This window comes from Asterias amurensis, chromosome 18, assembly GCF_032118995.1.
Source record: "Asterias amurensis chromosome 18, ASM3211899v1".
NCBI classification, from domain to species: domain Eukaryota; kingdom Metazoa; phylum Echinodermata; class Asteroidea; order Forcipulatida; family Asteriidae; genus Asterias; species Asterias amurensis.
Genome location: NC_092665.1, coordinates 12,168,817 through 12,184,503, shown reverse-complemented (window position 1 = coordinate 12,184,503; position 15,687 = coordinate 12,168,817). Strand labels below are relative to the sequence as shown.

The window sequence follows — 15,687 nt, the reverse complement described above, 5'->3', positions numbered from 1 at the left end:
GGTTGATTCAAAAGAGGGCGGCAGACGGAATGTCTACATTTTCGCCATAGACCTTATCGCAAATACCAATGCGCAAGCGCAGACTGTTGAATGAGGTGCATTGTGGGATATATATGAATCAAATTTTGCTACCAGCTAGACCACAATGCATCTAATTCCAAGCTTTACGCGCGCGCCCCAGTATTTGCGAAAAGGTCTATTATGTGGTGGGGGCACACAGAATCTCCTGACTATACCGGCACAAAGTTTGGGAGGAAGACATTATCCAGAACTTGTGTTATTAGGTGACCTGTATTCCTTATTTAATTACTGATCTGTTGTTGACTTTTGCTTCAATTTTACAGTACAGGTATATCCCATAACATTTCGGTTGTTGAAACCTAACCGGTGATTCAAACATCTCAGTTCCGTTCCTTTTCCCTGAAATGGAGGAAAATGACTCAGGCATACTACTCAGGTGGGATTCGAACCAAACGACTACCTCAAAAGATTTTAGAGAAAGACAAAAATCTAAACGTTTTTTTTTTTTTTTTACAAAGATTGGTTTTGACTAACAATAATGCATTCGATTTGGGGCAGATGGGAGTACGATCTAACAACAATGATTGGTTCTTTAATAAACTCTGAAAAATCCCGGCCAGATTTATTGACCCAGTTATCGGGTCCCATGAGAACTGACCTAATTCTGGGTCTATGTGACCTAGCAGAGGCCGAGTCAAAATAATATAGAAATGGATCAAAATGGAGGCAGAGCAAACTTAAAACCCAACTTTAGAAACCATTCTGCGGGTCAGCCTGACTCAGCAAGAGTCAGGCCTCCTGGAACCTAGACTTGATTCAAGTCCCGTTCTCGTGCGAAAGATCCGCCGTCAATGTGGTCCCGAGAATGGGACTTGGTGGGGCGGTTTCTTACGCAGCACGGGTTGAGGGAGTTTTCTGATGTTAGGCGATGAAACTGAAAATAAAAGGACTCCCACGGGATTCTCACCCAGGTTTTTTTTAGAGTGTACTCTTTGCATAATCACATTAATTGTTCCAGTCTCTAATTTGTTTTCTTTCTTTCTCAGATTAACCAACCCAATTTTATTGTTCCGGAGTATGAGATGCGGAGGGAGCATCGTGACCCCGTCGTGTCCTTGGTGAGGTCAAAGTTCACTTAAGGTTTCTTTTCACCTATGACACCTTTGGTAATTTGGTCGATAACCATTTTCTCACTTCGTGTATCCCAACATATTCATACAATAAAGAACCTATGCAAATTTTGGCTGATTTGGTCATCGAATTTGCAAAGGAACAGAAAAAACACCCTTGTTGCATTAACTTTGTGTGCTTTCAGATAACAAAAGGCTTCAGCTGAAGTATATACTGAGTGAGAAATTTTTTCTTTCTCAAAAACGACTATACTTCAGAGGGAGCCGTTTCTCACAATGTGTTTTGTACTATCAACAGCTCTCCATTGCTCATTACCAAGTAATTTGTTATGCTAACAATTATGTTGAGTTTACTACCAATAGTGTTCCGTGCCTTTAAAAGAAAAGAAAACAAGTTTTATAGACAAATTTTTGGGCAAAAATAACAAGGAATATGATCCTGATATTTCTTACGTTTGTTTATTTTACTACAGTTGGAAGACGATCCGTTTCCTGAGGATTTTGGCCAAAAAATACTTTTGGGAGAAGGTAAAGAGTACTCTAAAGTAAGTAATTTGAAAGGAATTGAAGCCTTTCACGGTGGATAACAGATATTTTGTGCTACCGCAAATCTCACTAGGTTTATTTGATGTGGTATATTTCCTATTCACAAATGGACACCAATCGACTCCAGAATATACAAGTCCAACTGACTCGGAATCTTCTTCGAACTGAATGGAACTTAATGGGACTTTCATACGGTTTTACTGCACATTGGTTCTACACCTTACACGCCCGGCCTGATCAGTGTATCCATTGGGTTTTTTTGAAGATCAACTAATAGAGACAAAGGTTTGGATAAAAACATATAGAGTTTTCAGACTATAATGAAGTTCGTACAAGAATCAATTCTCCAGGGAATAATTTCCTGAAATACTGTACAAATGGCAAAAAAAAAAAACATTTTCTTTTTGCAACCATTCGTATAAGCGCGAATACGAATGTTAAGAAAGCACCAGACCAATTAGTTTTAAAACAGTTTGTCGTGGTTATTTGTAATTATTTGTAATTATTTGTAACAAGATCACGTACAGTTTTTACCGATAGGTTTGACAAAATCAGAGTTTGAATATTAGTTTACCATAAACAGTGTGGTAATTATTCCTTTAAACAAATTGTTTGTATTCTCTATACTTGACAGGCGAGATCTGCATATCTACAGTACATGGTGGATATCTTGTTAGTCCTCGGCGTGAATGATTCTGTCGCGAACGAAGAAATGACTAAAGTTATGGAATTCGAAACGGAACTAGAAAAGGTAAAAACCATTAAAATAACTTTTGTGCATTGACACAAGTCACCACAAAAGAGGGGAAAAGAATAAGGGCCAAAAAGGTAAACAACTTAAAAACATAGACATGACTAGGATCGCCCATCAGGATCCTCCCCACGCCCGACACAGATGGACTTACAACCCTCCGAAGCCAAAATATTATTTTTTTTGTTTTTAAACTCCGAGAACATCTTTAAAAACTAAAAAAAACAAGAGGCATCAAGATATTTAGCAAATAAAGAGACTTTAATTTACGGGGTTAACTGTGACTTTGTAGGTTATCGATACCTATTACAACCGAGGACTTTAACCAAAAAGTGATCCGGTGATCCGAATACTTCCTTGTCTCGTTTTGGGAGCATCTTGCTATTAAAAAAAATCCAACAGCTGAAGAATAAAGTGAAGTTCTCGATTAACAGGTCGACAGAAATGAATGGTAGTGGTGTCGGAGAGTAGAAGATTGTTTTTTAAAATAATTTTCACACAAAAAGTATTATCACCACTGCAGGATTTGATACACTTCTTCTTGCTTTTCTCCACACAGCATAAAATTTCCGCAATGGAAATGCGAGATCTGAACTTATCGTACAATCCCACAACACTGGAAGGACTCGGACAACTCTACCCAAGCGTAAGCTACAATTAATTATTGTTCCAACATAAGTTTCCCGTGTACAGGACAAAAAAAACATGTACATTTTGATTACAAAGTTACTTCCTCTTCTCTTTAAATGACGTATTTCACGATAAACCATGATGGTTTCTTTGATTTAAAAGTATGGCGATCTTTTGCAGGAATGTTTTTCAAAAAGAAATGACTCCGTGTAACGACCCTAAAGAACAAGCTCAATTTTGTTCTCAATATTTGGCATGGTGTACCTACAACCCCCCCCCCCCCCCTCAATTTCCCACTGTGTCATCAATATAATATTCTGTTTTTTCGTTGATGATGTTTCTGTTCAGGGGAGGGGAACAGTGTGTTAGAGTGGGTGCGTTCGTTTAGCTTCCCTGGGTCGACCCCGGTGTGTGGCGGTTTTTTTTCCAGGACACACGTGGGTAATTATCTGCACACGTTCGTCCTGGAAAAAGAAAACGCCACAAACCGGGGTCGACCCGGGGAAGCTAATCGAACACACCCAGTATGGGAAGATTTAGGGCGCCCTCTGCCCTCTTAATGCAATCGTCCATGGCATCACTAAAACAAAATGATGTTTCTCATGTTTCAGATTGACTGGGCGGAGATGATTTTGAACATAATACCTCCCAGCATTTTCCCGCCCGTCACGATGAGTGAACGAATAATTGTTAAGGCGCCAAATTACCTCAGGAATATTACGGATATAATTAAACAAGTCAGCGACGACAAGTGAGTCAAGTTTTTTTTTTTTATAAATTAAGTATGTAAGTAACTTTTAAACTGAAAATGAGATGAGTTGACTCAAGTCTGAAGTGGTCAAAGGCACTGGACACTATTGGTAGTTACTCAAAATTACTGTTACCACAAAAACGTATTTGGTTATGAGCAATGGAGAGCTGTTGGTAATATAAAACATTGTGAGAAACTGCTTCCTATGAAGTAAAGTGCATTTTTGAGAAAGAGGTTATTTCTAACTCAATTAAAAGACAAGGGTGTTTCTTCTGTCAGCATTCTCTTGCAAATTCGATGAACAATTGGGTTACAATTCTCACAGATACAAATTTTTACAGATTTGATATTTCTTACCTAATGTTGGAATACACCAAGTAAGATTACTGGGCCCAATTTCATAGAGCTGCTAAGCACAAAAATTTGCTAAGCATGAAATATCTTCCTTGATAAAAACAGGTTTAACAACCAAATTTTAATGTGATTTTCAGGATAAGCAAATAATAGTTGAATACCAGTAACAAGCACTATGCAACAAATGGAAATTTGGCTGGTAATCCTGTTTTTATCGGGAAGAAATTTCATGCTTAGCAAATTTGTGTGCTAAGCAGCGCTATGAAATTGGGCCCTGGTCTTTGACAATAATACCAAACGTGTCCAGTGCCAGTAAAGATCAATGTAAGTACAGACTATGTGTAACATCTAGGGTTCAATTTGTGTACAGTTGTTGGGGGCGGGGCTACATTGTTTGGGCTACATTTTATATGAAGTGCTTGCGCCACATCTAGATTACAATGTCCGGGTTACTTTTAGTCAGTGTTTGGGCAACATTTGGGTCTGGGCAACAGGTACAGTGTTTGGGCTTCGTTTAGGTCTGGGCTAGACCTTTTTCTTGCAACTGTTTGACATCATTTTACAAATTGATACTGAAGGCGTCTGAGTCAAAATGAGTTTACTTTAAATTGAAAAATTACTTTGCAAACCGTTCACATATCTTACCCTATTTCTAGAGTAGTGGCCAATGATCTGGCAACATGTGTGACGAACTCTCAATTACGCTATGGCGCCATGTCGTGTCCGAGCACCAGATAAGTTACATGTTTAGTCGAGTTCACGTTATTGCCAACCAAATAACTTTGACGAAACTGTTCAATCATCTGAATTTGTTACCCCATTTCTAGAGTAGTAGCTAATTATATGATCTGGCAACAAGTGAGTAAAGTCGTTACGGATCTCGGGCAGCCTTTCATTGACATCAGACACAAGTTCGTGAGTGCTGTCCGGGGGATTTCGGCCGTCACAGCCCGCTGGAAGCGCTGTGTCGGGGAAGCCAATGGTGTGCTCCCGTTGGTCACCGGTCGGATGTTTGTCGACAAGTTCTTCCATGGGAATGCCAAGGAAAAGGTAAGGGACTCAGAGAGGCTGGGTAGGCCGAGTGACAGAAAAATAAAAAGTGTGTCAGATTATAAAGTTCGTACCGGTATCAATTCTGCAGGGAATCATTAACGTCTGAAATAATGTCAAAGGTGGCAAAATAGCATTTGGCGAACCCCCGAACCAGTTTTATTTCGTGAAAACAAAGCACAGGCAAAAAAGTCGGCGGGATTCGAACCCACGACAATTACAACATTCCTTTAAAACGAGCAAGTGTAGTTACTTGTCCATTCGAAACACCACACACCATTCTGGGAAGATATAAGTTTCAGACCTGCAAGTGGTAAATAGATTTGATGTATGATATGATACTTTTTGTTTTAGACGTTAGAAATGGTTGCTTCCTTAATGACAGCCTTCAAGTCTATGCTGAATGACAATGACTGGTTACAGGAGGCCGACAAAGCGGAAGCAATCGCAAAGGTATAGTACCAGAAATATATGAAAATTATTATTATAATTCTTAAAGGAACATTAGAGAATTGGTAAGAAAAAAAATCGTCTAAGGTTACAGATTTACATAACTATAATGATGATGATAGTTTAACACTTCCCTTGAAATATTTCTGTCTGATATGTCTAGTTGATGAGAAACAAATAAAACTAATTTCCCGTTTGCAGTTTATCACTCAGTGAGCTTATTAATCAATTTTTTTAATCGATATCATGCACAATGTGTAATCGGTTTTTCACTATTTTCTCGTGACTCAGATGGCCGATCGATCTCAAACTTCTACAGGTTTGTCAGTTTATGTACATGGTGGATTACATAAAGTGCTTACACTGACAGCAACTGTTTTGTTAGAAGAAAAAAATTAATCAAGTAATGTTCGTTTCAATCGTAACAAGCAGTGTATCTTACTTGACTTTGCTTTGTTTATCTCCACCCCATCCCCACCCCTTTTTTTATTTCAAGGCGAATAATATAAAAATCGAGATCGGCTTTCCCGATTGGACGAAGGACAACGCACAGTTGGACAAGAAATATGACGGTGTAAGTTACGAATAATTTCTTGTCAAATTCTTTAATACCTTTTCCGCAACAATAAAAAATAAAAAATAGTGTTTTCTCACTTTATCGCATTGTGTAACGACTCGTTTTGTAACAAGATGACAAGATACAGCACCCGTTCTGAGTACGACCTTTATGGGGGAGGTGGCTTTAGTTGGGACAACACATTTATTGACAATGAATTCCGCTGTTTCACCGAAAAAAATCCTACTTTTTATAAAGTGTTTCGATTGCTAATTTATTCACATTTCTCTATAAATATTCAACATTTTGAAAGCGAGATTGTTTTCTCCCCACAAAAACTATATTGATCTTCTCCTTTATTTGTTTTCCCCTGACTAAAGCTGATGTTTCAGAATAATTCTTACTTCAACAACAGCTTGAAATTTTACACATGGACAGCGCAGAACGATCTGTCTTGGCTCAGGAAACCCGTGCAAAGAGTGTAAGTTTTCAGTCAATTTTATATCAATTTTGTAATTTCAATTTGGGTTTTTGTTTGCATGGGTCATGGGTTCGAATCCCACCCGTGTAATATGCCTGTGAATTGTTTTCACAGGGCTCAGGAAAGTACTGAGTATACAGTGCTAACAAACATCGGTGTATGGGTAAAAACCCCAAATAATATTATTTATCCCCGATGCACGTTTGACATCTATTAGCAACAGTGCCAATCAATTTCCCGGACTAGCCCACCAATTATTTTACGTACGAAAAAGTACTTTTGTTGCTTTTCCTAAATTAGATGGGAGGGAGGTGCAGCTAATGCCAATGCATTCTTCAGTCCATCGCGCAACAGCATCGGTAAGTAAATATCAATTGTTTGTTTTATTATTATCTATTATTGTTCTTTTGCTTTTATACGAGTAGGTCACTCTGTGTTCATTTAAAGACAAAATTCCACGGTAATTTTGTGTACGTGAAAGTACAATAAAATAATCAAAGAAACAAAAAGTACAACCGTACAGCCAATAATAAAAACTACTATAAGGTGTCTTGTACTTTACACTACTTGCATGCAGCCGAATATCAGATGTTTTTAGCTAACAATGCGACCGAATAACGAACAAATGTTCACGAAAAGTGCAACTACTATTTTTAAACGCGCACGGAATGTTTAACAATGTTTGCCTTAAAAACACATACACCTTGTGCAGTTACTGATCAGTGAGGTATTGTATTAAAGGCAGTGGACACTATTGGTAATTACTCAAAATAATTATTGGCATAAAACCTTTCTTGGTGACGAGTAATGGGGTGAGGTTGATGGTATAAAACACTGTGAGAAACGGCTCCCTCTTAAGTGCCATAGTAAAAGAGAAAGACTTAGTTTTCACCGAATTTGATTTCGAGACCTCAGATTTAGAACTTGAGGTCTCGAAATCAATCATCTAAACGAACACAACTTCGTGTGAAAAGGGTGGTTTTTTTGTTCGATGACCGATTGAGCTCAAATTTTCACAGGTTTGTTATTTAATGCTTGTTGAGATACACCAACTGTGAAGGCTAGTCTTTGACAATTACCAATAGTGTCCACTGCCTTTAAAGTTTCTTTATAAATTGTATTTTTTAGAGTTTCCAGCTGGTATCCTACAGCCGCCATTCTACCATCAAGATCTTCCGTGGTGTGTATTTCTGAAAACTCTTTAAAATATTTTTCTGAATTACTGGTTTAAGAAATTAATGAGCTCACAGAAAAAATGACACCATTACTGAAATTTTGTATTGCTTTGCTTCTCCCACATAACGGCCCTTTTCGAAACTATACCTAATTGTGGGCTTTTGGCTTCGGCTTATGGCTAAAGCCCTATACTGTTTAAAGCCCTATACTGTTTGAAGCCCTGTACGGAAAATTCACATTTCTAAGCCGTAGCCATATGCAGGAGCCCACACCTATCCAAGCCGTGATTTCAAAAACGGCCATAACACTCCGTGCTACGTCGGACATGGTTAGAAGATTTAAAATAAAATAATTGTTAATAATAGTATGTTTGTTCTAGGTATGCAAATTATGGTGGAATCGGTGTAGTCATCGGTCACGAAATAACGCACGGGTTCGACAACAATGGTATGTAGTTTTGTTTTAATCCTCAGTCGACGCAAGTTGTTCAACAATAATTTGGCATTCGGAAAATTTTAATTTGTGATTTGAGTTGGAATCAATGCTTTATTCGTAGATTTATCGTCATGATTTCAACTTATAGGAGACTTTTGAACGGTAGGTGGCAGCAGACTAACCAGGTAAATGTCCATTGTTGACGTAATTCTGAGCATGCGCACGTTACCGTGAACAATGGATTTTACCTGGTGTTATCGCAAACTAAATAAACATGGTTTAAAATGTTGCCCTCAAACAAAAGAACATGTCAAACCAAACATGACCAGTGAAGTGGAAATACATCAAAAGACAATTGGCGTATACAGGGAAGGGGCTGGTTTGAACACAAGAAGGTGGCAGTATCAAGGGTGGGAAGAGGGTGATGAGGAAGGCTAATCTGTAGGGAAAATGAGACGGAATACAAAATGTTTATTAGTCATTTCCTTCTTGGACGTGCAGACCGTTGGGTTGAATGGTATGAAGGCGCCTTATCCACAGTTTCTCCCAACTCAAACAAACAGTCTCTCTGGGGTTGCCTTTAGTGCATCAATGCACTGTAACATCATAGTTAGAAATAATAACAACAATAACATTTTATACAGCGCCTTTACAAAAAGATCATAGCGCTGAACAGAAAAAGACTAGAATCAAAAGACAAAGACTAGGGTTACGAGAACAAAAATTGTTTTAAAACGTTTTCTGAGAATGGCGATAGAAGGAGAACTCCTATTAGGTGGGGATAGAGTTCCACGGTATAGGACCAGCTATAGAAAAAGAATCTGTCCCCGAGAGATTTTGAACCAGTATGAAGAGACAGAAGTTTATATAAATGGTGAACCTTACAACTTTTGTAATTCAGTATACAATGTTTGCTTGACAGGTAGAAAGCAAGACAAGGACGGCAACGTGCGACAATGGTGGAGTCAAAAGTCCATCGATAGTTTTGAGGAGAGGGCCCAGTGTATAGCCGAACAGTACTCAGCCTTCCAAATGCCCCAAAACGGCAGACACGTGAGTTATTATTGTGATATTCCTTTAAAAATTTACAGACTAGGCACATTTACAAGAGTGTGGCCTCATCAACCTACTTCCCATGCAATGCCAAAAACTGAGATTTTAAAGCGACTAGACTATCTAGACTCGACAATTGTGACTTAGCTCTCGAACTTATAACCGTTATCGACTATGCTCCATTGCATTGGTCAATATAGTCAATATCCCTGTGCTTGGTTTCTGGTTAGGCTAGACGGTCACCCGAACTTGCTCATGGATGTTGTCACATACCACCCCCCCCCCCCCCCCTTCTTATATAAAACGATGCAACCCCTTAATGTTGTCTGGACATCTGACGTCACACTTCGAGTGCTTGTTTTATCCAATGAAATCACTGGGCTTGTAATAACAATGTCGTTGATTTCACCAAACTCTTCCCAACTTAGAATCAATCTTAGGACGTAAGACGAGTTAAGGTTCCGTATCCATAGACTTAAAGACGCATTGAACCCATCCTATGTTACCCGTCCTCAAACTCGAGATGGGATTAATCCTAGCGTTTCGTAAAATCGGCTGCAGTCACTCCTTGTTCCCCTTCAAAATTGTTACTTTTCTTTGCAACAGCTTAATGGAAACATGACTCTAGGCGAAAACATTGCCGATAACGGTGGCCTGAAGGAGGCATTCAAGGTGAGTAAAAATGAATGTATAGATTGGGTATACTTTTTAGGATACAAAACACAATGTCCATCCACAGATTTACATTAAACCTACAAAGTTTGAAGATAATGATGGTAGAAAGTTTCCTTTAAAATAGTACTTGCTGAGGTGCTGCAGTTTTTGAGAAATGAGTAATACGTGAAACTGTTTGACAACATTCATAAATATCCCTTCGGAGTATTCCATTATTCAGGTCTAAACATACCGTACTTTGAAAAAACAAAAAAACATACACCGATGTGTGTTAGCACTGTATACTCAGTACTTTCCCGAGTCCTGTGAAAAAATATCACAGGCATATGTTCACTCAGGTGGGTCGAGCCCACGACCCTTGCAATTCTAGAGCAGTGTCTTACCAACTAGACTACCGAGGTTTTGACAGCGGGTACCGCAGCGATATAAACAAGGTCTAAACAATTATTTTCTGTATTTTTTTGGTTAAAGCACTTTGTGATGTCTGTGACATGGAAGGCGTTTTTCAAATATCATTATTTTTAGTAGTAAATGATGTAAATAATTTTCAACATGTATTTCAATAGAAAACATAAGAATAACCACGTATTCACATAGGGAAAAAAAACTTTAAAATATATAAAAACAACAAACTGGGAGTATATTTTTTTAAGTTTATCGTTTGAAACGATCTGGATTCTGGGTGATAAAAAAAATTTAAAAAAAATTGTTTTTGTATAAAGGTATGCATTAATTAATTAGTGATTTGCTGAGACAGCTAAAGTTCACACGCTTCCTCGGGTGGTTAACATGAACGTGTTATTGATGCAACGTCTGTTTGTACAGAATTGACTTTAATTACATCCTTTTGGTTGTCACTAAAACACACACACGACAAACCGTTTATTGTGAAACCTCAAACAAGGGTTTATGTTTGTGAGACATTGTACACGCAGTAGGCCTATAGATGCCTTGTTTTGTGTAATGGAAACAAGCAATGACGCGTCTACCAAAAATTGTATATAATGGGAAACTTTGGACTATCTGCCAACCACCAAGAGAGGGCGCTCTTCACCAGGTAATGTCAACAAATTAATTAGGAATAGGAGAAGCATGAGTGACGGTCACTGACAGCAAATACCTTGTGTTTTGCGTGTTTTTTATTTTGTATTTTAGATTTAGCCAAACTGTATTTTGTTTTTCATAACACATTGCCAGCATAAACCAAACTGTTCTGGAACAGGACGTACTGGACACGAGTTCCCCAAGGAACACAAGCGGTGTGCATGAGTTTTTGGGAGTGTTTCTTCTAGGGTAATTAGCAAAAATTCCAAAATGCTGACCTACCAAAAGTTGAGAAGAAATCTGAAGTTTAGTTGTATGACAATGTATCTGATTTAATTTTCAAGAGGCTGAGAGACTTCTAAATATTTTTTGAGTATTTTTGAATTTTTAGCATTTACCATTGTTTGCTATAGGAGTTGAGCACCCTTACCTGGTAGGTCTGCTGCCCTCTAGTGGCAGAGCTCTCAAAAAGTCTCCCATTGTATTGTATACAGAATAATTATGGGATGGCAAAACTCTGATAATTGGTATCACTCAGAACATTACAGTAAAACTCGATAATCTATTCCCTTGTTTTCCTCAGGCATTCAAGAATAATGTCGACAAAGAGATGAAGCTTCCTGGTCTGGACTTAACGGAGGATCAAATGTTCTTCATGACGTTTGGACACGTAAAAACAAAGATAACGATTTGACTAATTTGTTGATAATAACTGGGTGTCAGGTTCACTGGTACTTTCTGGTACTTTCTAATATAGGTGTCTCGAATACATACTAAAAGGCAAAGGATACAAAGCGCCAGGTATTGTTACTGCAAGGAGTGGGACGAATTTTGAGATATAAGACCTAATCCTTAAGCACCATGTAATGGTTTACAAGGTGCTGTGGCGCAATATGCTGCCAATCCAGCCAGGAACACCGGGGCGAACCCCTTCTCTTTTCGATAAGTGCACTGGGTTCTTTTACATGCGTTTACACAACACATGGGACCAACGGCTTTACGTCCCATCCGAAGGACGAAACAATGGTTATGTGTCTTGTTTAAGGACACAAAAAGACAATTGTTCTCACTTGGTGTATCGTTCACTGGTATTTTTAAATAGGTGTTTCGAATACATACTATAATGCACTGTTCCCCTTTGGATCAAAGACAAGTGTTCTCACTCGGTGTATCCCAGCATTATTAAAAAAATAACTTATCTGTGAAGATTTTGACTCAATTGGTCATCGAAGTTGGAGGGGAATAATGAAAGACAAAAACACCCAATTGATGCCAGATTTGTGTGGTCTCGGATGCCTAAAAATGGTAACACTTTCAGGCCTTAAGTATTTTATTATTTGAGTGAGAAATTACCTCTTTGAAAACTACTTTACTTCAGAGGGAGCCGTTTCTCATAACTATCTTCATTTTGTTTGCATGTTGTTGATGTATGTGGTATCATTACCATGTCACAGGTGAAACACACTGACTTAAAGACTGTGGACACTGTTGGTAATTGTCAAAGACCAGTCTTCTCACTTGCTGTATCTCAACATATGCATAAAATAACAAACCTGTGAAAATTTGAGCTCAAGCGGTTGTCGAAGTTGCCAGATAATAATGAAAGAAAAAACTCCTTTGTCACACGAAGTTGTGTGCTTTCATATGCTTTATTTCGAGACCTCAAATTCTAAATCTCGAAATCAAATATTTGGAAAATTACTTCTTTCTCGAAAACTACTTCACTTCATAGGGAGCCGTTTCTCACAATGTTTTATACTATCAACCTCTCCCCATTACTTGTTACCAAGTAAGGTTTTATGCTAATAAATATTTTGAGTAATTACCAATAGTGTCCACTGCCTTTAACACATAAACATTATGCTAATTCCTTCAACAAAATTCAACACATACATTACAATGTTCCAGCAGAATCTTTTGACATCTTTTCTAAATATACATGGGCAATTCATGTTATTACTCTTGTTTTTCCATTCCTAGGTCTTTTGCAGTCTTTATAACGCTAAGGGTGTAGATACAGCCATCAGCTATGGACAACATAGTCCTGGGCGATACAGGTAGGCATTTCAAATCAGACCATTCTAAACGTTGACTTAATAAAGCAAGTGTAACTACCTCAGTTCTTATTATAATTTTTTTGGGCCACTACTTCAAAGCACTGTTAGGTAGTCTTGGTTCGAAGACCTTTGTACGGATCAATTCCCAGCCGGTGTGCGAGGCGAAAAGGTGTGTAAGGGGAGACAATGGAAGAGAAAATTGTGACCCCAAAAAACATAACTTGATGTGCATCGTATAGATTTTTTTCGACGCACTTAAAATTTTCAAAAAGTTTAAGGTTTAATATTATAAAATTATTCCATTTTATATGGAGAAACCCAGGCTTTAAAAACCATATGAGGCGTTTAAAATGTGTGTAGCTCTTAAATAGTGGGAGAAAAAGGGCAAAGAGAAACAGGTGTTGGTAACCTTGCTACCATGGGCAGCGCGCCCTATCGCCCGCTAGCTCTACGTATGTCTATCCCTAGTTCAATTTCCAGCTTCTGCTACAGACAGTCATCAACCAACATGAATTCAGAAGAAAAGCGCAATTTCTGTCAGGTTGTCACGTTTTGTAACATTGCGTAACGTTACGTTCAGTTATGTAACATTACGTTACGATTAGTTACAGTGAATTACGTTACGTTACCAGTAAGAGACCAAGAAGAAAGCGCAACCTCTGTCAGGTTATCTTGTTACGTTATGTTACGTTATGTCACATAACGTTACGTTACGTTACATTATCTTACGAGTATGAGATAGTGACATCTTGGACCAAGACTACATTACTTTATAGTAATTAAATACATTTTTTTTTTTACAGAGTTGTAGGGTCCCTGCAAAACAACTGTTACGTTACATTATGTTACGTTACGAGTATATGAGATAGTGACATATTGAATCGAGGCTACATCGCTATAATAGTTATGTTCAAATTTTTGTTTTACAGAGTTATAGGTTCCCTGCAAAACAATGAAGAGTTTATAGCTGCATACAACTGCCCACCTAACAGCTACATGAATCCAACAAAGAAATGCAGTGTGTGGTAATTCCAGAAGGTGTACCCCTTCAAATAAGTACGACTACGTCATCAGGAATGACCCGGTCAGGACTATCTCCGGGTCAATATTCAGGTACTACGTTTGAAAGAGTTCAGGATTCCAAATCAGGGAACTGCTGTAACTCCAGTTGGTTGTGGGTGTCTTTGAAACGGAGGGGTGTGGTCTTGGGTGTGGTCTTTGGAATTGAGACTCTTGGGTGTCACAGGGGGTTTTATATGCCCGGAATGGTTTTAGAATGGCTTTGTAGGTTAAGTTTGAACCCATTATGGGTCATTTCGACACATTGCAGGATCCGGGTTATACTTACCCCTAAAAGGATCAGGCCCCACTGGACCCGGAAATCGGGTCAATTCTGGCAAAGGAGGTTTTTGTTTTAGTGTGGATGAGACGTTTGTCTTGGAGATGCTTTTACCTCCGTCTCAATGTACAGAAGGGGAAAGGTCAAAGGTCAATATTGTGCCATTTTGTAACAGACCTTTTCCCCTTTTTCACCACTTCAGGTAGCTCTGTACCGGGTTGTGTTGTTTTAAAACTAACTGATAAACAACAGTACAGACGTTTGTAGTGTTCATTTATGTTTTCCATGTTAAAAATTATGTTTGTCTTAATTACTTTGTATTTACATACAAGATAAGGTTACGTAAGAAATGTTCATGTAATAATTAATTGATCAAAAGAAAACCATTTTTAAACATACCAGGTAAATTTCCATTGTTAACGTAGTTCTGAGCATGCGCACAGTTCCTGGAATATTTGGTTTACAGCCACCAAAATGCTCCAATTTAAAACTTTGTCTTTTTGTCACACCACTTTACTTCAAAACACACACTTTGGAAAATTTCGACACCGCGTTCGGGATAGCAATTTTTTAATATAGAGTATAATCTATAGAAAATATTTATCTCACATAACAACCAGGCCTAATGTACCATTGAAAACTAACAGAAAACAAAAATATGTATTGTGTAGCGATTTCCTTGTCACTATAGATAAGTTAGTTTGATATGTATTTTCTATGAATTCTTTTTAGCAAACAACTTTAACTGTATTATACCATTTAAAGCTACACTATTTCAGTTAAACAAATTATATAACAAATTGCTAGAAAATAGGAAGATATATATACTGTTTACATGTACTGCTTAAACAGTAATTGAATTTGTTTATATACATAATTTTATGTATCAGATGAAATCGTCTTCTATAATTCTGTACATATATATATTAATCATACAAAATTAAGCTGAAGGAAATATAAAAATGGACAATTTTCATAGCGCCAAGGGGAACTTCAGCACCAAAAGTTATAACAATTTTTGTAAAAATTAATGTCTGATATTTTAATATAACCTATGTATTGACAAAACAAATCCCAGTGGCTGTTTCATGAATCGAGAAAAAGAGTTCACCACAAGCGTAAATGTGGAGTGTCATGGCTGAGCTGTCTAGTGCATCAGGGTGTGGGTTCGAATCCCGGTAATGACAC

The 15,687-nt window shown here is 37.9% G+C and overlaps 1 protein-coding gene across 1 annotated transcript in view; it reads left to right on the top strand.

Annotated features, from left to right (window-relative positions):
• LOC139950874 (neprilysin-2-like) overlaps positions 1-14,226 on the top strand; it is a 29,717-nt gene extending 15,491 nt beyond the window's left edge. The window contains exons 7-23 of the mRNA XM_071949714.1: positions 1,068-1,139; positions 1,625-1,696; positions 2,332-2,448; positions 3,008-3,094; positions 3,690-3,829; positions 5,011-5,233; positions 5,588-5,686; positions 6,180-6,257; positions 6,620-6,720; positions 7,021-7,079; positions 7,849-7,900; positions 8,276-8,343; positions 9,254-9,384; positions 9,991-10,056; positions 11,687-11,773; positions 13,084-13,160; positions 14,090-14,226. Of these exons, the coding sequence (XP_071805815.1) occupies positions 1,068-1,139; positions 1,625-1,696; positions 2,332-2,448; positions 3,008-3,094; positions 3,690-3,829; positions 5,011-5,233; positions 5,588-5,686; positions 6,180-6,257; positions 6,620-6,720; positions 7,021-7,079; positions 7,849-7,900; positions 8,276-8,343; positions 9,254-9,384; positions 9,991-10,056; positions 11,687-11,773; positions 13,084-13,160; positions 14,090-14,189 (1,629 nt within the window). The 3' untranslated portion in view covers positions 14,190-14,226. The remainder of the gene's footprint in view (positions 1-1,067; positions 1,140-1,624; positions 1,697-2,331; positions 2,449-3,007; positions 3,095-3,689; positions 3,830-5,010; positions 5,234-5,587; positions 5,687-6,179; positions 6,258-6,619; positions 6,721-7,020; positions 7,080-7,848; positions 7,901-8,275; positions 8,344-9,253; positions 9,385-9,990; positions 10,057-11,686; positions 11,774-13,083; positions 13,161-14,089) is intronic.
• Positions 14,227-15,687: the final 1,461 nt, after the last annotated feature.